This window comes from Melanerpes formicivorus, unplaced genomic scaffold, assembly GCF_026170545.1.
Source record: "Melanerpes formicivorus ecotype bairdi unplaced genomic scaffold, bMelFor1.0.p_v2 SCAF_107, whole genome shotgun sequence".
In the NCBI taxonomy this organism is placed as follows: Eukaryota; Metazoa; Chordata; class Aves; order Piciformes; family Picidae; genus Melanerpes; species Melanerpes formicivorus.
The window spans coordinates 1035359-1055777 of NW_027142459.1; the positions used below are offsets into that span (position 1 = coordinate 1035359).

The following is a 20419-nucleotide window of genomic DNA, read 5'->3' on the forward strand; positions in this document are numbered from 1 at the left end:
ACTTTCTCTCTGCTCCTTGCCCTCCCTTCTTCATTAACATGCTCCAGGAAGGGATGGAATCAAAGCCTCACAGTGTTTTGGGCTGGAAGGGGCCTTTGCAGGTCATCTCATCGAACCCCTGATAGGACAGTAAGGAATCCACACCGAGTGTTCTGTCAGATAACCACAGTGTGGCAGCAGCCGGCTGCGTGCTGAGGTCTCTGGGAGCAGGAGAGGGGGGAGGGCTTGTCACAAGGGATGGCATCTCTGATGCCACCTAAGATCAAGAGAAGTTCGTTGCCCCGGGCCCATACATCTCCATTGCACAGTTGGCCAACCCCTCAGTGCTATGGTCAGGAAAAAGGAGCAGGAACTGTGGGTACCCATCTTGGAGTAGCTGGCAAGTGACTGTAGGCTGGTTCTGTCCCCTCCTTTCTGGCTCCACCAAAACCCTTCAGCCATAATTCTCCTTTTTAAGGGAATTTTGGGATGATCATTGCCAGGAAACATTTGTCTGCCCAGACAGTACACATGGTCAGCTCTGTAGTGAAATGGGTCTGTGTGACACAGCAGCCATGACTGGGACCCTGCTGGGGTCAGAACCATCCTTTGGGTGCGAGCTGGATGCAGCACCTCCAACCCCTGCTATTTCCACAAGGATTTATTTACAATATTTTACAGTGACCCATAAACAACTCCATAAAGTGCAGTTAAAAGAAATCAGCTTTGGTGGGGGGAGAGTCCCTAAGCCCCCTTTCACCTCCTCAGCTCTTGGTGTTGCTTCTCCCCTTGGCACTGAGGTCATCAGGCAGCATCTGCAGGTCAAAGCCGTAGTGCAGGTAGCGGAAGATCTCCTCTGCCTTCTGAGCGCTGACCTGGGCACCAGCAGCAATCTCTGAGGGGGAGCTGTAAGAGACCACAGCAGGAGGACACTTCAGGGCATGACACCAACAAAAGAAGGCAAGAAGTGTCCAATGCAAAGAGAGCAAGAGGAAGACCAGGAGCTACTGGTGGTCACCTCTTGCCAGGTTCCTGAGGGCTGTGAGCACACCAGCCTAAGCAGGAGAGCTGCAGATGAAATGGAAAGCCATGGAAGAGGAGAGGGAAAGGTGAGGCACAAGGGGAGGTGGTGGTTGAAGTAGGGCCATGTCATGACCTGGGTCTGCTCAGGTTGAGGAGACTGAAAAATGCATGAAGAGCAGGAGTGATATGGAGACAGGAAAGTTGAGGAGCTCTGAGAGTAACTGGAGCAGGTCCAGAGAAGGGCAACAAAGCTGCTGAAGCGCCCAGAGAAAAGGTGTGGTGAGGAGCAGCTGCAGGAACTGGGGTTGTTCAGCCAGGAGAAAAGGAGGCTGAGGAGAAAACTCATAGCTCTCTACAACTTTCTGAAAGAAGGCTGGAGCCACGTGGGGATTGTTCTCCTCTCCCAAGGAACAAGTGATGGGACATGAAGAAATGGCCTCAGATTGCACCAGGGGAGGTTTTGGTTGGATGTGAGCAACAAGTTCATCCCCAGAATGGTTGTCATGGCCTGGCCCAGGCTGTCCACAGCAGTGGTGGAGTCCCCATCCCTGGAAGAGTTTCAAAGCCATGGAATGTGGTGCTGAGGGACATGGTTTAATGGTGAACTTAGCAATGGTGGACTTAATGGTCTTAAGGGTCTCTTCCAAATGAAACAACCCTATGGTTCTAACAACAAGGCAGAGAGAAGATCTCCTTAAGCAACGCCCTTGGCAGAAAGTCCTGGATGAGACACAAGAACCAAAGCAGTCAGGCCTCAAAGCACCTTCTGAACACCTTTGCTGTTACCTGTTGGTCAGCTCCTTGATGGAGCTGAAGCAATGGCACATGTTGAGAGCAGCTGGGTAGCTGAGGTTGGGAATGGTCAGGTAGAAGTTGAGCATTTCCCTCTTGTGACCCTCCACCTCTGCTGGCACACAAATGGCAGCATTTTTCCTCTGCTCCACCAAAGCCAGGTCCTTCAGCAGAGCAGCACTTTCCTCTTGGCAAGAGCTGAAGAGAATTCGGACCCCAGCCTGGACCAAGGCTGCAAGGACCCCATCATAGTACTGTGTCCTCTGGAAGATCCGAGATGTTTCTCCTGCAGAGTGAAAATGGAGATCTGAGTGAGATCCAAGTGAGAAAGCACATCCAGCAGGAATCACTGTTGTCCAGGTGGTAACAAACGTGGGCAAGGCACTTTGGGACATGGTTTTGATGGCCAGAGAAAGGCAACCAAGCTGCTGAAGTGCCTGGAGAAAAGGTGTGGTGAGGAGGAGCAGCTGTGGGAACTGGGGTTGTTCAGCCAGGAGAAAAGGAGACTGGGTTGAAGGTTGGACTTGATCTTAAAGGTCTTCTCCAACCAAACAGCTCAAAACAGCTCAAAGATGCCCTGCTTTGAGAGTCACAGACTTGCTTGGGTTGGAAGAGACCTTAAAGCTCATCCAGTCAGCCCCCCCTGCAGTCACCAGCGACATCTGCAACTGGTTGCTCAGTGCCCCAAACAGCCTGGCCTTCAACACTTGTAGAACCATGAATGGATTTGTTTCATCCACAGGAGCTGAAAAGATGATGAGGGAAACATATGAAGGAAGACAGGAGGGGTCAGAGGTGTTATGGGAGAGATTGAGGAATATCAGTTGGAGAGAGGGTTGGGAGGAACACTTAATAAAGGCTGGACAACAGGAGAGACCAAGCTACCAGAGGTTTGGGAGAACTATGGAAGTTAGAATGTACTTGGATGCTGGCAAACAAGAAAGCAGCAGTGCTCAGAAAAGGGCCTGATGAGCAAAAAGGGCACAAAGTGGACACAAAGTGACCAATTCTGTCCTTGTTTCCATAGCTGAGCCATTACATTTGTGTCACCAAAGCAAAGCTGTGCTCACAAGATGGTTTTCCGTCTATTTTCTGTCCTGTACCACACACCAAAGCAGTGTGCCCAGTGTGTCCCCATGTGCCCCCAAGCTGGGAACACCTACCTGCTTTAGCCCTGTCCTTCTCCACGATCATACAGACTCTCTCAAAGATGCTTTGCAGGCACTGGATCCTCTGGGTGACCTTGTTCCTGTTGGCTGGGCTCAGCAGCTCAGACAGAAACCTCCTCTCCACGGCCAGGCGGTTGCTGACCACATAATCACTGCTGCCCAGTGAGCAAATCTGCACCTTCATGCCATGCAGGGCCTTCAAAGAGGAGATCACCTCAGCTCCAGAGGAGATCTCCCTGCTGTCTGCCAGAATGCAGAGGGAAGGGGGCTTCTCCAGAGGAGCAGGTGGAAATGGAACTGGAACTGCAGAGGTCTTTGTGGAAGAAGAGGGAGGTGGAACTGAAGGGTTTCTGCAGGCACTCTTCAAGGAACTTCCCACCTGTGGTAAAAATCAGGGTTTCTGAGAGATCACAGAAGGATGAGGCTGAAGAACAATGTGCCTAGAAAATCAATACTGGCTTTTAACTGATGATGATTCCAAGGTTCCACTCCAGTTAATAAAATCTTAAACAAACCCAAGGTATTTAGACTGGGGATTAGGAAGGATTAGTGAGGGTGGTGAGACCCTGGAACAGGTTGCCCAGGGAGGTCTTGAATGCTCCCTCCCTGGAGGTGTTCAAGGCCAGGTTAGATGAGGCCTTGAGCAACCTGGTCTAGAAGGTGTCCCTGCCCATGGAGAGGGGTTGGAACTATACAATCTCTAATTAGGGTCCCTTCCAACCCAACCCACCCTGTGATTTTATGAATCAGTGGACACTGTGCTGTTTGAAATAGATTCACATTCCTCCAGAGCAGCAGACTCAGGACAGTTTATCCTCTCCAAGACACTCTCCAATTTACACTGTGAGTAAAAAAAGCCCTACATCAAAGAAAAGGGAGACAATGTAAAGCAGAATGGACCCAACAAAGGTTGCCACCTTTTGCTACTGTGCTCCTGATAGCCCCCAAAACAACAGAACAACACCAGGACAGGTCCCCATGGGTCAGATCATCTATCCAAATGTGAGGTGAGAGGATCACAGAATGGTTTAGGCTGGAAGAGACCTTGAAGGTCATCTAGTTCCACCCCCACTGCCACAGGCAGGGACACCTTCCACTAGATCAGGATGCTCAAGATCCCATCCAATTTGGGTTTCAACACATTCAGGCTTGAAGCATCCACAGCTTCTTATTATCTAGCAAAGAGTGAGGTGAGAATAAATGTTGTACTGAGTTGACACCAACCTCAGAGGGAGCCTGGAGATCCTCCTTCCCTGGCTCAGGGACAGCTGGTAGAGAGCATGTCCTTCTGCCATGATGCTCTGGGTGAAAATCCAGCATTTCAGATACAGAAGCCTTCAACCCAAGAAGTAACTCATTCTTGTCCTTCACAGACTGCTGAGCAACAATATCCCCAGCAGTTCCTTCATGCTGCACAGAGGCGGCTGAAGGCAATGCCTTGGGTGGCTTGTTTTTCTGTTCTGCCCTCAAACAGTCTGGTCTCACAGGCTTCTCACTGCTGCTGATGGTTTCATCCCCACTGGAGTCACTGAGGACAATAATCCGGGATGGTTTCTTCTTCTGCAGTGGGACAGAGCAGGTCTCCTCCACCCTGGCCTGGTTTAGCCTCCTCCTGCGGCGGGTCAGGTACTGTTTCCTCCCACCACTGAAGGTCTCGTCGTGTAGGAGATCAAAATTCACATTCACTTCTTCCTCACTAGATTCATTTTGGGGGCAAGGCTCCTCTTCCTCCTCTCCCACACAGAAGCTGTCTTCTGCATAAGTCTGGTCTTGCTCAGGAATCTGTGGAGGAAACGCCAAACCTGGTGAGCGTTGAAGCCCTGTGAGGATTCTGCTCCTCTCCGTATGTGCACTTTGCTGATCAAACCCATCCCATGCACACATCTGTGCAATGTGTGAAGTAAAATGGAAGCTCAAACTTGGCTATTTCTGCAGAACCTCAGGTGGAGCAACCACAAAACTGACATTGTGAGCTGAGGCTGTGGACATTGAGTCATAGATTCATAAAATGGTGTAGGTTGGAAAGGACCTAAAGATCATCTAGCTCCAACTCCCCTGCCATGGGCAGAGACACCTTCCACTAGACAAAATTGCTCAAGCCCCATGACTTCTTGTGACCTGCTGGCAAATGATCAGTGAGCACAACTGCAAGTTTGCTGTGTCTTAAAAAAGCCCCAGTGATTTGTTCTTGACATTAAATCTAGGGCTCTGCATTCACAGAATGCCAGCATGGTGAGGTTGGAAAGGATCTCTCAAGATCAACCAGTCCAACCCCCCTGCTAAAGCAGAGGCACCCACAGCAGCTTGCCCAGATCACAGTAGCCAGCTGGGTTTGGAATCTCTCCAGAGAAGGAGACTCCACAGCCTCTCTGGGCAGCCTGCTCCAGGGCTCCAGCACCCTCACACCAAACAAGTTTCTCCTCATCTTCAAGTGGAACCTCCTGAGTTCCAGTCTGTGTCCGTTGCCCCTTGTCCTGTCACTGGGCACTGCTGACAAAAGCCTGGCCCCATCAGCTTGCCCCCGTACAGACCTTTTAGCTCTTGCTGAACGCTGAGAAGATGCCCTCTGGGGCTGCTTTTCTCCAGGCTCAACATCCCCAGGTCTCAGTCTTTCCTTCTCCCAGAGACACTCCAGGCCCCTCAGCAGCTTTGTAGTCTCTGCTGGACTCTAGTCAGTCCCCAGTGACAGTGGACAGCAAGAAACACCCGGCCAGAGTGCTGAGGAGCAGTCAGAAGCACTGTGAGACAGCTGCCCTATCATCTCCTAGATGTTTCAGGAGCTAAATTTCTAACTGTTGGAGCAAATGCGATCTCTCAGCACTGATGCTTGCCCGCAGACAAGAGCATGGCTGCAACCGGACTTCAGAGCAGGATTAAAACCTAAGCATGGTCAGAGGCCAGTGGAATTTCACAAGGAGAGGTCATCTCCTTCCATACCTGTGAGAAAATGGCCATGCTGTCGAACGCACGATGGACCATTTTGTAGCTGGTGCCCAGAGCTGGGCTGCGGACGGATTTCAGGTAAACTCCTTTCATCTCACACTCTGAAAGCAAGCAGGAAGAGAAAAGGAAGAGCTGTTGGGAAGGATTCACGTTTTCATTGATTACTCTTCTCCTTATTCAGTAATTCCTAACAGGAGACTGGAGCCAGGTGGGGTTGGTCTCTTCTCCCAAGGAACAAGACAAGAGGAAATGGCCTCAAGTTGCCCCAGGGGAGGTTTAGGTTGGATAGGAAGAACAACTTCTTCCCCTTGAGGGTTGTCATGGCCTGGCCCATGCTGCTTAGGGCAGTGGTGGAATCCATCTCTGGAGGGGTTTCAAAGCCATGGAAGTGTGGGGCTGAGGGACATGGCTTAATGGTGACCAGGCAGTTGGGCTCAATGATCTTAGAGGTCTCTTCCAACCACAGCTATTCTGTGATTCCATAAAGCTGTTCATTGCCATTTTCCAAAGCTTTTTTTTTTGCCAAATTTGTGTGGATTTTCCTCAGTCCCACAATGCCTTCTGCACCATGAACATAAGGTAGACAGACCAATGTTCTTTCTCTGCTGTCTTTCTTTAGAAAGCTCCTGCTGACTGAAGCAAAAATGCTCCAGAAAGATCACAGAATCACCCAGGTTGGAAGAGACCTCCAAGATCATCAAGAAAGTCCAACCAATCACCCAACCCTATCTAATCAACTAGACCATGGCACCAAGTGCCTCATCCAGGCTCTTAAACACCTCCAGGGATGTTGACCCCACCACCTCCCTAGGCAGCCCATTCCAATGGGCAATCACTCTTTCTGTGAAGAACTTCCTTCTAAGATCAAGCCTAAACGTCCCCTTGCACAGCTTGAGACTGTGTCCTCTTGTTCTGGTGCTGGTTGCCTGGGAGAAGAGACCAACCCTCATGTAGCTACAACCACCCTTCAACAGCTGACCTAGGACAGCAAATGTGAACTGAGATTGTTGGACTTGATGTTCTTGGAGGACTTTTCCAACCTTAATGATTCTACATTAGCTGATCAACAGGCCATGCTCAAACACAACACCCCTTAGCTTCTAACCAGACCCAAACCTCCTCACTCACCATTCAACACTTGTGTGACTTCTGCTTCATCATTCAGGAACTGAGCAAGGGAAGAGCTCAGCTCGCTCTCTATATCCTCATTCTCATCAGATGAGACAACCTCTGCATCTTGCTGGGACAGCTCAGCTTCTTCATCTAGAAACTGTCTTGCTGCATGCTACAGGAGACAAAAATTAATTAAACTGTAGTTAGGAGCTGGCTGCTAATTAATTAACATTACACATGCCAAGTTCTGGGCTCCCCAGTTTAAGAGAGACAGAGCCTGCCAAAGGTTGATTATAACACTGAGAGAGCTGGGGCTGTTGAGCCTGGGAAAGAGCAGCCTGACAGGGCATCTTCTCAGTCTCAGCAAGAGCTAAAGGACCTGTGGAGGGCGAGAGGACAGGGACAGACTCTTGTCAGTTGTGCTCAGAGACAGGCCAAGGGGCAACGGGCACAAATTGAAACCCAGGAGGTTCCATCTGAAGAAGAGGAGAAACTTGTCTGGTGTGAGGGTGCTGGAGGCCTGGAGCAGGCTGCCCAGAGAGGTTGTGGAGTCTGCTCTGGTGAGATTCCAAACCCAGCTGGCCATTGTGATCCTGGGCAATCTGCTCTGGGTGCCCCCATGTGTTAGACTGGATGATCCCCAGAGGTCCCTTCCAACCCACCACAGTGAGATCCTGGGATTTTTGAGAATGCACATTATTAGGGAGATGAGGCATCTGACATGAACTGTAGTCATGGACACATCTCAGACACATGCTCCAGGCCCCTCAGCATCTTTGTAGCCTCCACTGGACTCTCTCCATCTGACTCTCTCCCTGCCTGATCTGGACTAGGGAGTCAATTACAAAGCAGAGCAGTTATCAACATTACCACTTCAATGCAAACTGCTCCAGATGTGACATTCAAGGTGTGAAGAAAGCCACCTGACATCACATACCCTGTGTGAAAAAGTGCTCTTGACCTTCTGCCGTTTGGTACTTCTCAGCTGGTTTTTGTTAGCAGCTGCTGAGCTGGTGTCTGTGATCCTCCTGGTGCTCTGCTGAAAGTCCATGCTGCTGTCATCACTGGACATGTCAGACTAGAGGAACATTTCACAAACACAGTCAGCCAGGCAGTTCCCAGTCTTTCTTGAAATGGGGAGCCCAGAACCCAACCCAGGACTCTAGATATGACCTCAGCAGGGCAAAGCGGAGGGGGAGAACCTTCCCTGATCTGCTGGCCACACTCTTACTAATGCAGCCTTCTTCGTACACCTTAGGCCAGATGGCAGAAGATATTGGCCATTGGAACAGGGTGCCCAGTGAGATGGTGGAGTCACCATCCCTGGAGGTGTTGAAGAAATCTGTAGTCACAGCACTTAGGGAAATGGTTTAATGGCCATGGTGGTGCTGGGTTGACAGTTGAAATTAGAATCATAGAATCAATAAGGTTGGAAGTGACCTCAAAGATCATCAAGTCCAACCTGTCACCCAACACCTCATGACTATTAAACCATGGCTTCAAGTGCCACATCCAATCCCCTCTTGAACACCTCCAGGGATGGTGACTCCACCACCTCCCTGGACAGCCCATTCCAATGGTTAACAACTCTCTCTGTGAAGAACTTTCTCCTCACCTCCAGCCTAAACTTCTCCTGGTGCCGCTTGAGACTGTGTCCTCTTGTTCTGGTGCTGGTTGCCTGGAAGAGACCAACCCCCTCCTGGCTACAACCTCCCTTCAGGTAGTTGTAGAGAGCAAGAAGGTCTCCTCTGAGCCTCCTCTTCTCCAGGCTAAACAATCCCAGCTCCCTCAGCCTCTCCTCATAGGGCTTGTGCTCAAGGCCTCTCCCCAGCCTTGTTGCCCTTCTCTGGACACACTCAAGTGTCTCAATGTCCTTCTTAAACTGAGGGGCCCAGAACTGACACAGGACTCAAGGTGTGGCCTAACCACTGCTGAGTCCAGGGGCACAATGACTTCCCTGCTCCTGCTGGACACACTATTCTTGATGCAGGCCAGGATGCCATTGGCCTTCTTGGCCACCTGGGCACACTGCTGGCTCATGTTCAGCTGGCTGTCAATCAGCACCTCCAGGTCCCTTTGTGTTTGGCAGCTCTCCAGCCACTGTGACCCCAGCCTGTAGCTCTGCATGGGGTTGTTGTGGCCAAAGTGCAGCACCCAGCACTTGGATATGTTGAAATGTCATCCTGTTGGACTCTGCCCATCTGTCCAGTCAGTCAAGGTCCCTCTGCAGAGCCCTTCTGCCCTCTAACCAATCAAAATCTCCTCCCAGCTTGGTGTCATCTGCAAATTCACTGATGACTGACCCAATCCCCCCATCCAGATCATCAATAAAGAGATTGAACAGGAGTAAAGATGACCTTAGAGGTCTTTTCCAAGCCAAACAACACTGTGACTGTATTTTCAATAAGAACAGTCCTGCAGACCAGAGGAAGAGGTTGAAGTTCAAATATCCACTCCCCAAAGGAGCTGTTTCCCTCTGTCCCACTCACCATGTTCAGAGGGTGCTGGCGCTTCCTGGTGGCACGGACGGGTGACTCAACATCGGAGTCCTTCCGAACCTGTGGAAACAGAAAGAATTGCAGGGAGGGTTTGTTCCCTCTGCTCTTTCACTTTGCTTCTCTGGTCTTTGTTTGTCTCTTTTTCCAAGACTCACATCAGGAGACTTCAAAACATTCTTCTTTCTCCTGTTTTTTCTCTGGAAAATGATCTCTTCTTCGCTCTCACTGCTGGGTCCTGCCGACAAAACAAGAGTCAACAAGGCTGCGAAGGAGATGTCCTTGTTCCCAACACAATGCTGCTGGAGCTGGGCAATCAAAACCTGTCTCTCTCAGCAAAGGACCCACAAAGGAGATGAATTATTGATCTGTGCAGCAAATATTGTTCCTTTTACCCTTCTTACTCAAAATAAATCATCTCCAGCTGAGATAGACAATACATCTTCCTCACCTGGAGAGGCTCTGAGAGGAAGTGATTATCCCAGGAGGCAGAGCCACAAAAAATGGGAGGTGAAGAATGAAACCCGGGTAAGAAGCCCTTAAAAGTTGAGTAAGAGAAGTGCTCTGTGATACACATCACTTTGGGTGCACTGAAACAACACCAGAGCTCACTAAAAAGTCTTCTTTCTGATTTCTTTTCATGGAATCGTGGAACCATCATGGTTGGAAAAGGCCTCCAAGATTATCAAGTCCAACCAACTAACCACTGCCAGGTCACCACTAAACCATGTCCCTCAGCACCACATCTCCAGGCCTTTGAAACCCCTCCAGGGATATGGACTCCACCACTGCCCTGGGCAGCCTGGACCAAGCCTTGGCAACCCTTTTGAGGAAGAAATTGTCCCTCATGCCCAACCTCAACCTCCCCTGAAACTTTGAGGCCATTTCCTCTTGCCCTATTGCTGGTTGGTTCCATACAAGTACAGCCATATTTGGGGGTGCTGTTGTTCGGTTCTGGGGGTTTTGTTGGTTGGTTGGTTGGGTTTTGTTTGATTGGTTGTTTTGTTTTTTTGGTTTGGTTTTTCCCTTGTTGTTTGTTTGGGGCTTTTTTTGTTTGTTTTGTTGTTGTTGTTTTTCGTTGATTGCATTGGGTTGGAAGGGACCTTCAAAGGTCATCTTGTCCAACTCCCCAGCAGAAAGCAGAGAGACTTCCAACTAGATCAGGTTGCCTAGGGCCATATCAAGTCTGACTTTGTTTGGCTCTTTGGGGTTTTTGGGGATTTGTTGTTTGGGTTTTTTTAATCTTACTTGATATATTCCTCTTATTATTATTCTTCATTAACTAGATGGGCAGGGTTTGAACTCAGCAAACCAAAATATCCCTTTGAAGGTGTGACGACTCAGGAAGAAAGGTGATGTTCAACAATCAATCATCTTCAGAAAATATGAAGGCTATCAGACAAATTCAAAGAGAAAGGAGAAAAAATAAAGTCTGTTTTAGGCACCCAAAAGGAGGTGGTTAATGCTTTGATTCACTGCTTAGGGCAGTGAGAAGCAAGAAAAACTCAGAGTTCAGTGGAAGCGCCAAAGATTGAATAGGGGTCTGGAGCATCTCTCTGAGGAGGAAAGGCTAAGAGACCTGGGGCTGCTTGGCCTGGAGAAGAGCAGCCTGAGAGGGGATCTGATCAATGCTCAGTAATAAGTAAAGGACCTCTGGGGGGCCAGAGGATGGGGCCAGACTCCTGTCAGTGGTGTTCAGGGACAGGTAAGGGGCAATGGACACAAACTGGAACCCAGGACGTTTCATCTGAACAGGAGGAGAAGCTTCTTCAGTGTGAGGGTGCTGGAGCCCTGGAGCAGGCTGCCCAGAGAGGCTCTGGAGTCTCTCTGGAGAGATTCCAAACCCACCTGGCCATTGTGATCTTGGGCAACCTGCTATGGGTGCCCCTGCTATAGCAAGGGGGGGTGGACTGGATGATCTCCAGAGGTCCTTTCCACCCCCCACCAGTCTAGGATGCTGTGATTCATCCTTCCTAAGTAAGCCATAAAACCAAAGCATCCAAAATTCTCTGGATTCTATTATTTACACATGAAGTACTAACTGCACCACTGCAATCCTTACCTGAAGCAGGAGACACACATGAGGGATGAAGGTTGATGTCTTCCAGGCTTTCAGTTCTTCCTAAAGGAGACTCAAGTCTAACCATGGCTGAACTCCCACAGTCCTGCCTCTGTGGGCTTTTATTTACTTCTGCAAAAGTCACCTCTGGAATCTCCTTGGCACTAGAGAAGATATTCCTGGGAGTCTTTTTGGTAGCCTTTCCACGTGTTGGAGTAGAAAGTGCCAAAGCTAAAGCTTCAGGTGATCCTCTTCCCTTTCTTCCACCTCCTGACTCCAAGAAAGGCACTGCAGTGGAGGCATCCTCAGCCCCTTCTCTGTCCTTCATGTCCCTTCCCTGGAACAGCAATGGTGTGGAGATGTGTGTTCTCTCAAGACTTCTGCAATCCCATTTTGGTGATGTTTCAAGCCTGGAGCTATCCTCCAGCAATCTGGTTTCAGAGTTCACACCTCCACGACTCCCTGTGGCACTGGTTGACTTTCTGGTGTTACTGCTGTTTTCCTCAAGGATTTCATCCTCACATTCTTCAATGGAAAATCCCAGTTCAAAGTTGACAGAAAAGAGCTCTTGAGAGCAATCATAAAGATCAACATTGTCCAGAAGCTGCTTGGTCACACTGGTATCCCCTGACACCTCCATGGGGGAGGGTTTACTGCTGGTTGGTTGCCCCTTGCAGGTTTTGTCAGCATTCAGGCAGCTCACCTCTGAAGGAAGCCACTCAGACTCTTGCTCTGCCTCTGGTCTGCTGATCAAGTAGGGTTCATGGGAAGGTGTGAAATGCTTCTTACTTGTAGAATAGCTTCCATTGTTTGTGTCAGGAATATGTTCATCGTCAAATAAATGGACACTCCTCTCTTCATCCATCATCACTTCTTGCTTATCAAATTCCAGATCCTCATCCTCTTGGACAAAACTCTTCTTTGAAGGGTTATTTTTTGGAGTGTGATTTGGAGTTTTCCTTTGGGTTTCAGGGAATTCCTCATTGGCAAGCAGACCCTCAAAGCTGTCATCCCAGGGATGCTCCTCTTTGGCTCTACCAGCAGCAGCCTCAGGAGACGACAGAGGTTCTGGCAAACAGGCATGGACAGAAGCACACGATTCACTTGTGACTCTCAGCTCAGGATGGTCAAAGAGCAGCAGTGAACCATCAGCTTCTGAAGCCACAGGCAAGACTTTGTCCTGTAGCCTGTCTGAAGAGCTACCACAAATCACTTTTTGGAGGGGCCGTGGTGTTTTTTCATTGCTCAGTGTGCTTTCAAAAGCATCAAGGTGATTCAGGGAGGGAGGAGATTGTGCTAAAAGCCTTCTCACAAGAGAGAATGTGTTCTTTAACCCAGAAGGCTCCTCAGATGGCCTCACAAGAGCAAAGGAATCCAGGTATGACTCAGGAAGATAAAACAAGTTAGAGGACAGCGGTGACTTGTCACCTGTGAAGCTACCATAACCTGAATCTGTGTGGGCTGTCCCCAGTGACCTACAAGCTTCATCCACAGCTGTGCATCCCTTCATTGCCTCACTTGCTTGAATTTCAAGACTTTCACTGTCGTCACAAAGGTCAAAAGACTCATTTAAATCAAAAGTCACCTCTAGTTCCTCATCCACTTGCCTGCTCTGGTCAGTGCTTTCAACAGAAGGAAGCTGTCTTGCTGAGGTATTGGTGTCTGAGTGCAACACAGGCATGTCCCCATTTAACCCTGAAGTTCTTCTGAGAGCCTTTGTTACTTTGAATGTGGCAAAGAGTTCATTCCCATCGTCATCTCTATCAGGTAACAATGGTTTTCCTCTTGATCCAGATGAGCATGCTTTCTGATCCATCATGGAGCTGGTGGTGGAAAGGTGGCTTTTTCTCCTTCTAACATGAACATCTTCAATCTGCAAGTGAGGCTGGATCTCCAGGTCATAGCTGCAGTCTCCCTGGTGACAAACACAGGACAGTATTTACTGCAAATATGTACAGGAGGACTTGGATAGAGGAGATCTACAGTAAGAAGAAAAGGTTCTCACACTGCTAAGGGTGGTCAGAGGGGGGAGAGAAAAAAGGGGGAGAGAAAAAAGGGGGAGAGAAAAAAGGGGGAGAGAAAAAAGGGGGAGAGAAAAAAGGGGGAGAGAAAAAAGGGGGAGAGAAAAAAGGGGGAGAGAAAAAAGGGGGAGAGAAAAAAGGGGGAGAGAAAAAAGGGGGAGAGAAAAAAGGGGGAGAGAAAAAAGGGGGAGAGAAAAAAGGGGGAGAGAAAAAAGGGGGAGAGAAAAAAGGGGGAGAGAAAAAAGGGGGAGAGAAAAAAGGGGGAGAGAAAAAAGGGGGAGAGAAAAAAGGGGGAGAGAAAAAAGGGGGAGAGAAAAAAGGGGGAGAGAAAAAAGGGGGAGAGAAAAAAGGGGGAGAGAAAAAAGGGGGAGAGAAAAAAGGGGGAGAGAAAAAAGGGGGAGAGAAAAAAGGGGGAGAGAAAAAAGGGGGAGAGAAAAAAGGGGGAGAGAAAAAAGGGGGAGAGAAAAAAGGGGGAGAGAAAAAAGGGGGAGAGAAAAAAGGGGGAGAGAAAAAAGGGGGAGAGAAAAAACAAGAAATGAAGAAGAGAATTGGGAAAAAAACCCAAACACAAAACAACCACCTGCTTTGTTTTTCACACCCCGGCTTTCCAAACCAACATTTGCTGGCATGAGCATTCAAACCTGAATGCTTTTGAAAGCCCACAAGCTAACAAGTATAAATAACAGGCCACCAGAGAATGATATTCTGTGCTGAGCATTGAGGAATGTTTGGCTCCTCCTCTGCTCTACCTCACTGAGGCCAGAGTTCAAGTACTGGGTCCAGTTCTGGGCTCCTCAGTTCAAGAGAGACAAGGAACTACTGGAGAGAGTGCAGTGGAGGCTCCAAAGATGCTGAGGGGCCTGGAGCATCTGTGTGAGAAGGAAAGGCTGAGAGACCTGGGGCTGTTGAGCATGGAGAAGAGCAGCCTACGAGAAAATGTTCTCAATGCTGCTGCTGAGCATCCTGTGAGGGGCAAGAGGATTGGGCCAGACTCTTGTCAGTGGTACCCAGGGACAGGACAAGGGGCAATAGGTACAAATTGAACCCGGAAAATTGCACCTGAAGATGAGGAGAAACCTGTTTGGTGCAAGGGTGCAGGAGCTCTGGAGCAGGCTGCCCAGAGAGGCTGTGGAGTCTTCTTCTCTGGAGCAAGCTGCTGTGGATGTCCCTGCTTGGGACTGGATGATGTCTAGGGGTCCCTTCCAGCCCCACCATGCTGGGATTCTGTGTCATGAGGTTAAGACACAGGACTCAGACATGAACTGCAAGTAGCTTCAAGGCATGATGTCAGCTAGGCCAGTCCTCAGAGGCTGCAGCTCTGGGAGCTGTGACCAGAAGAAACCCTTCTTGAAACAGAAATGAGCCTAGAGATCTTTGTTCTCTTTATCCTATCCTTAGTAATCTGGCTTTTGCCACTGATGGCACATCAAGAACATCTCACTTACATGCTCCAAACTTCTGTTTTGTTCCACGGATAGCTCTTATTCCTCAGTTCATGAAGGCACTGACCTAAGCCAGCAGCTCTTCAAACATACACTTGAAAACTGCACAACAGGCTCTGACATCACTCCCAGTCAGGTTACCACACAAGGGCTGCCTGGACTGAAGAGTTCCTTATCCTCCTCATGCTCTCCTTTGAACAAAGATCTCAAAACTGAGGAACACAATCTCCACAAGGAACAGGAAGGCTCCAGTGAGGCCCTGAAAGTGATGGTTGAAATCAGTCCTTCAAAGTTCAAACTTGGCTTACTCATAAAACATAGTTGGGGTTGTTCAGCCTGGCAAAGAGAAGGCTCCAAGGAGACCTTCTGGTGGTCTTTCAGTGCTTCAAGAGGCTGAGAAGAGAGATAGGGACAGGCTTTCGAGAAGCGGGTGTTGTGACAGGACAAGTGGTGATGGTTTAAACTAAAAGATGGAGATTGAGACTGGAGAGAAGGAAGAAGTGTTTGACACTGAGGGTGCAGTGGGAGATGCCTCAACCCTGGAACCATTCCAGATCACATTGTCTGGGGCTCTGAGCAGCCTGGTTCAGTTGAAGATGTCCCTGCTGACTACAAGCATGGTTGGAATGGATGACCTTAAAAGGTTCCTTCTAAACCATTTGACGGTCCTCTGATTCATCTGCCACTATAGAAGGTGCACCTCAACAGCTACACACTCACTGCCTAGGCTGAATCTATCCATTCAGAAACATCTGAAAGAAACTAGAAAGAGGTGTCCAAGGAGAGACCTCTTCTTAGTGGAATCCTCATCCCTGGAGGGGTTTCAGAGAGACAGCAATATGGTGCTGAGGAACATGGTTTAGCGCCAGCCTTGGCAGAGTCAGAGAATGGTTGGACTTGACCTTAAAGGTCTTTTCTAACCCAAATGATTCTGTGGTTCTAAGGAGATCCCCAGACTGCAGAGGCTGATTTATAATAAGTGGTGATAACCAAACTAGTGAAGACAATGAAAGGGTTAAAGGATGGGTTTGACATGTGTAGGTTCTAAGTAATTACTTTCCCTCAAGCTCAATCAAAACACAAAATCAAGACATGGAGAGGTTTGCAATAAATCAAATGGGAGAAACAAACAAGCACCACTACACCACAGCTCCAATTAACTCCCCACATGTCACCTGAGGAGATGACACACTTGGCTGACAAGATAATGGTGTCGATAAGGATCTGTTTGAATTTGTCCAGCTAATGACTGAGCCTTGCATAATGTTTCAGCTGAAGGACCCAAGCATTAGAAGAACACAACTCACATTAAACAGAATAAAAGGGGATTAGCTTCCAAATCCCTAAACCTCAGTGAAACAGGAGGAGGTGATACTCTGCCCCTGCAACGCCATGTAAGAGATGCAGAGATCACTCTTGGCCCTGTCTTGCTCTGCATTATTTAACTAACCCAAACCTAATCAAAATGGCAGGAAAAGATGAGGGGTGAGGAGGTCAAAGGATCATTCAAATTACAACTGCATCAGAGGTAGACCAGACAACAGCAACTCCTTCTGGTTTTCTTATGGCCAAGTCCCCATCCCTGGAGGGGTTTCAAAGCCATGGAGATGTGGTGCTGAGGGACATGGTTCAGTGGTGACCTGGCAGTGCTGGGTTAATGGTTGGGCTCAAAGATCTTAAAAGGTTTCTTCCAACCTTTGTGATTCTATGGCTCAGTGCCTGCCATCTTCCCTGCCTTCAGATAGGCCTCCAAAACCTCTTTATTAAACAAACAAGCAAAAAAAAATAGCAACCCAGGGACTTTTTGTTGGTGTTTTTGCATGGAAAACAGGATAGAGCACAGAAAAAAGGAGGAGTAAGGAGCTGTTACACTGCAGAACTTCATTAGGTTGCTGCCAGTCATAGAATCATGCAATGCTTGGGGCTGGAAGGGACTTTCAGATAGCAATGATTATGCTCTAACTTGGGAAAATAATGAAGAAAGGAGAAAAAAAACCAGTCAGGTTAGGAGGAGTGCTGAGTGCCAGGACAAGAAGCCAGGGGACAAATTTAGCATCTAGGACAAACTTTAGTAACCCAATTTCAGGCTTATGTGGTGTTATATAACTGTTCTGCTTCAACTAGACACATTCCAAACACTTGCTCCCAAACAAAATGCTTTCTCCCAGTGACTCCAGCTCATGCTGATGGAGTGAAGGGGACAGAGCTGGAATTTGTATCTTTATTTATTTATTTTTAAGCCTAATGTTTACAATTGGTAGAATCTTAAGTGAGCTGCTCAGCGCTTTTCTAACCCAGTAGGCTCCGGTGTGTGGCAGCTATGCAGTAAATAGGTCATGGAGGAGTAGGAAGAAGAGATTCCTGTTCGTTATCACACTAAATTAATCACCTTGATCAATTCCTTTTGGAAAGCAAAAGGGTTGTAACATAGAAAGCAATCAAAAAGGAAGGTAACAAAGTTTCTTCACTATATAACAATACACAAAACAGGCTCCCTTCCCAGCTCCAGTTTCTAGCATTTCAGCTGAAGTGCCCACTGCCCCCATCAGAATTAACCTCTCTCCTCCTGACTTGCTTTGGATGGACATTTTCTAATGAGCTTCAGGCAGCTGCCCAAAGCCTGCTGATTTTGCTAGTGAAAAATAAAAAGCTCAAGTCTATAAACAGATTGTGGGGCTTTAACCCCAGCCACCAACTGAGCACCACACAAGCAGGACACACACAACAACCAGCACATCTCCTCTCTGCAGCTTGGTTGGAATGGAGGTGAGGTGAAAGCAGCAGCTGCAGAGCACGAGGACTGCAGTGAGTCTTTTCTGACACAAACTAGAAGGTGTTTTCAGAACTGGCCTTTGATGGCCTGAAGGGGAGAAACACTTTTGGATTGTGAGCTTCCATAAGTAGGTAGAGCAGATATCCAAGCTCCATGTTCTAATCTATTCAGATGACAACTGGTTACAAGTTCTTCCTTGTAAGTGACCACTTCGTGCCTTAATCCTGCAGGGAAAACCCTTCTGTTTGCCTTCACACATGATCCTCACCATTCTGAAGTGGATCCTTCCACCTGGCCAGGATAGAAAGTTGAGGGACAGGAACCTCATGAAGTTCAACCAGGGCAAGTGTAGGGATGTGCACCTGGGGAGGAACAACCCCCTGCACCGGTACAGGTGGGGCAGAGACCTGTGGGGAAGCAGCATGGACAAGGACCTGGGAGTGCTGGTACACAACAAGTTCCCCATGAGCCATCAATCTGCCCTTGTGGCCAAGAAGACCAATGGTCTCCTGGGGTACACAAAGAATAATGTGGACAGAAGGTTGAGCGAGGTTCTCATTTTCCTTTATTCTGCCATGGTAAGACTACATCTGGAGGACTAAGTCCAGTGCTGGGCTCCTCAGTTCAGGAGAGACAGGGAACTACGGGAGAGGCTACAGCAAAGGTCTACAAAAATTCTGATGGGCCTGGAACTGTTTAGCCTGGAGAAGAGCAGCCCCAGAGGGCATCTTCTCAAGGCTCAACAAGAGCTAAGGACCTGTGGGGGACATGAGGATGGAGCCAGACTCTTGCCAGTGGTTCTCAGGGACAGGACATGATGCAGTGGGCACAAGACAGAACCCAGGAGGTTCCTTCTGAAGATAAGGAAAAAATTCCTCAGTCTAATGGTGCTGGAGCCCTGGAGCACGCTGCCCAGAGAAGTTGTGGAGTCTCCTTCTCTGGAGAGATTCCAAAGCCACCTGGACATTGTCATCCTGGGCAAGCTGCTGTGGGTAGCCCTACTTTAGCAGGGGGGTTGGACTGGACAATCTCCAGAGGTCCCTTCCAACCTGCACTACACTGGGATTGTGGGGGTAGAAAAAACATGTCTGGCTGGTATGGCTGAACCTGTGGCACAAGAGCTGCAGGAAGCTTTCCTGCAGCACTGTCCAGGAACCCTTCAACAAAAGAGATACAGCAGCTCAGATTAACACAGCTAAGCCCTTCCAGGCGTCACACAGTCCTCTTGTCCTTTGCACATGGCTACCACGCCAAAAATCACTTTTACTTCTCTGTTCTCACTGTGAGCACAGCAAACCAGAAAGCACCTGCACTCCAGGGTCTGATCAATCTCAACCAGCTCTCAATTAGCCTTCAGACTCAAACCACTTGGCAACAAGATCAGAAGAATCAATGTGGCACAAAGCAACTGTTTTAATTGGAGAAATGACACTTTGGTCTCACAAGTTCTCCCTAGCAGCTTCACCCTCCAAGAACAGAAAAACCATCCTTCCACCTCCACGCTAGGAAGCATGGTATTGTTCCAGGGTTTTCCTGGAATAAAGTAAGAGCTGGGCCACCAGCTTGCTTTTGAGAACCCCAAGGCTTTCAACATTTCTTGCCTGCTGTTTCAGCCACATTCAGTGCCCCACAGCTCCAGCCAGCAGTTCCACAATTGCTTTAGTGTACCTGTCAGCAATATGCATCATTTGATGGCTTAAATTATTTGTTGCTTACTGGAGAACTCTCCAGAGTCATGGAATGGTTTGTGTTGGAAGGTATCTTAAAGATCATCTAGTTCCAACCTCTCTGCAGTGATATCTTCAACTAGATCAGGTTGCTCAGAGCCCTGTGCAAGCCAGCCTTGAACACCTGCCACACCTCAGAGCAGAATTTTAACCACAGACAACCTACTAGGTCTAAATGAGGGTCTACATCATGAGGTCACCTCATCATCTTTGTAGCCTTCCCTGCACTCTCTCCAGTATTTCCCTATCCCTCTTGAACTGGGGAACCCAGAACTGGATCCAGGATTCCATATGTGTCCTCACCCATGGCAGAGTAGAGGGGGAGGAGAACCTCCCTTGACCTGCTGGACACACTCTTCTTCATGCATTCTGGGAGAGCATTTGCCTCTGTGGCCACAAGGGCATATTGCTGGCTCCTGGGGAACTTGTTCACCAGCACTTCTAGATAGCTCTCTGTAGAGCTTCTTCCCAGCAGGTCACCCCTCACCTGTACTGGTGCAGCCTGTTATTCCTCCCCAGGTGCAGGACCCTATACTTGTCCTTGTTGAACCTCATGAGGCTTTTCATCCACCCAACTCTCCAAAGTGGCCAAATCTTGCTGAATGTCTTTTGAGTTTTCTTTTGTCTTTCTATGCAGAAGAATTAATCTCAGTGGAACTTCACACTGCCAACTCTGAGGTGGGAAATGGACAGCCATAGTCCATCCACAGCCTGCCCAAAATTCATCATCCTCCCACAGAAGACTTTTTAAAAGTCAGGAAGATTTCCTAACTCCTAGGAAAAAAGTGCAGCTTAGTATTTTCTGTTCCTTACCCACAGCAATTTGGCCAAATATCATCTCACTAAAAAATGATTACTCTGCCCTGACCTTGTACCCAAACAG

General features: G+C 48.6%; 1 protein-coding gene across 3 annotated transcripts in view; it reads right to left on the bottom strand.

Moving 5' to 3' along the window:
• Positions 1-629: 629 nt before the first annotated feature.
• The window catches only part of LOC137455732 (Fanconi anemia group M protein-like), a 75592-nt gene continuing 55802 nt past the window's right edge, over positions 630-20419 (bottom strand). For all 3 annotated transcript variants that reach the window (XM_068166802.1, XM_068166803.1, XM_068166801.1), the window contains 10 exons: positions 11577-13488; positions 9673-9752; positions 9509-9577; positions 7957-8097; positions 7035-7191; positions 5901-6007; positions 4188-4745; positions 2958-3342; positions 1789-2080; positions 630-885 (listed from right to left, as the gene is read on the bottom strand). In XM_068166802.1, the coding sequence (XP_068022903.1) occupies positions 744-885; positions 1789-2080; positions 2958-3342; positions 4188-4745; positions 5901-6007; positions 7035-7191; positions 7957-8097; positions 9509-9577; positions 9673-9752; positions 11577-13488 (3843 nt within the window). In that variant the 3' untranslated portion in view covers positions 630-743. The remainder of the gene's footprint in view (positions 886-1788; positions 2081-2957; positions 3343-4187; positions 4746-5900; positions 6008-7034; positions 7192-7956; positions 8098-9508; positions 9578-9672; positions 9753-11576; positions 13489-20419) is intronic.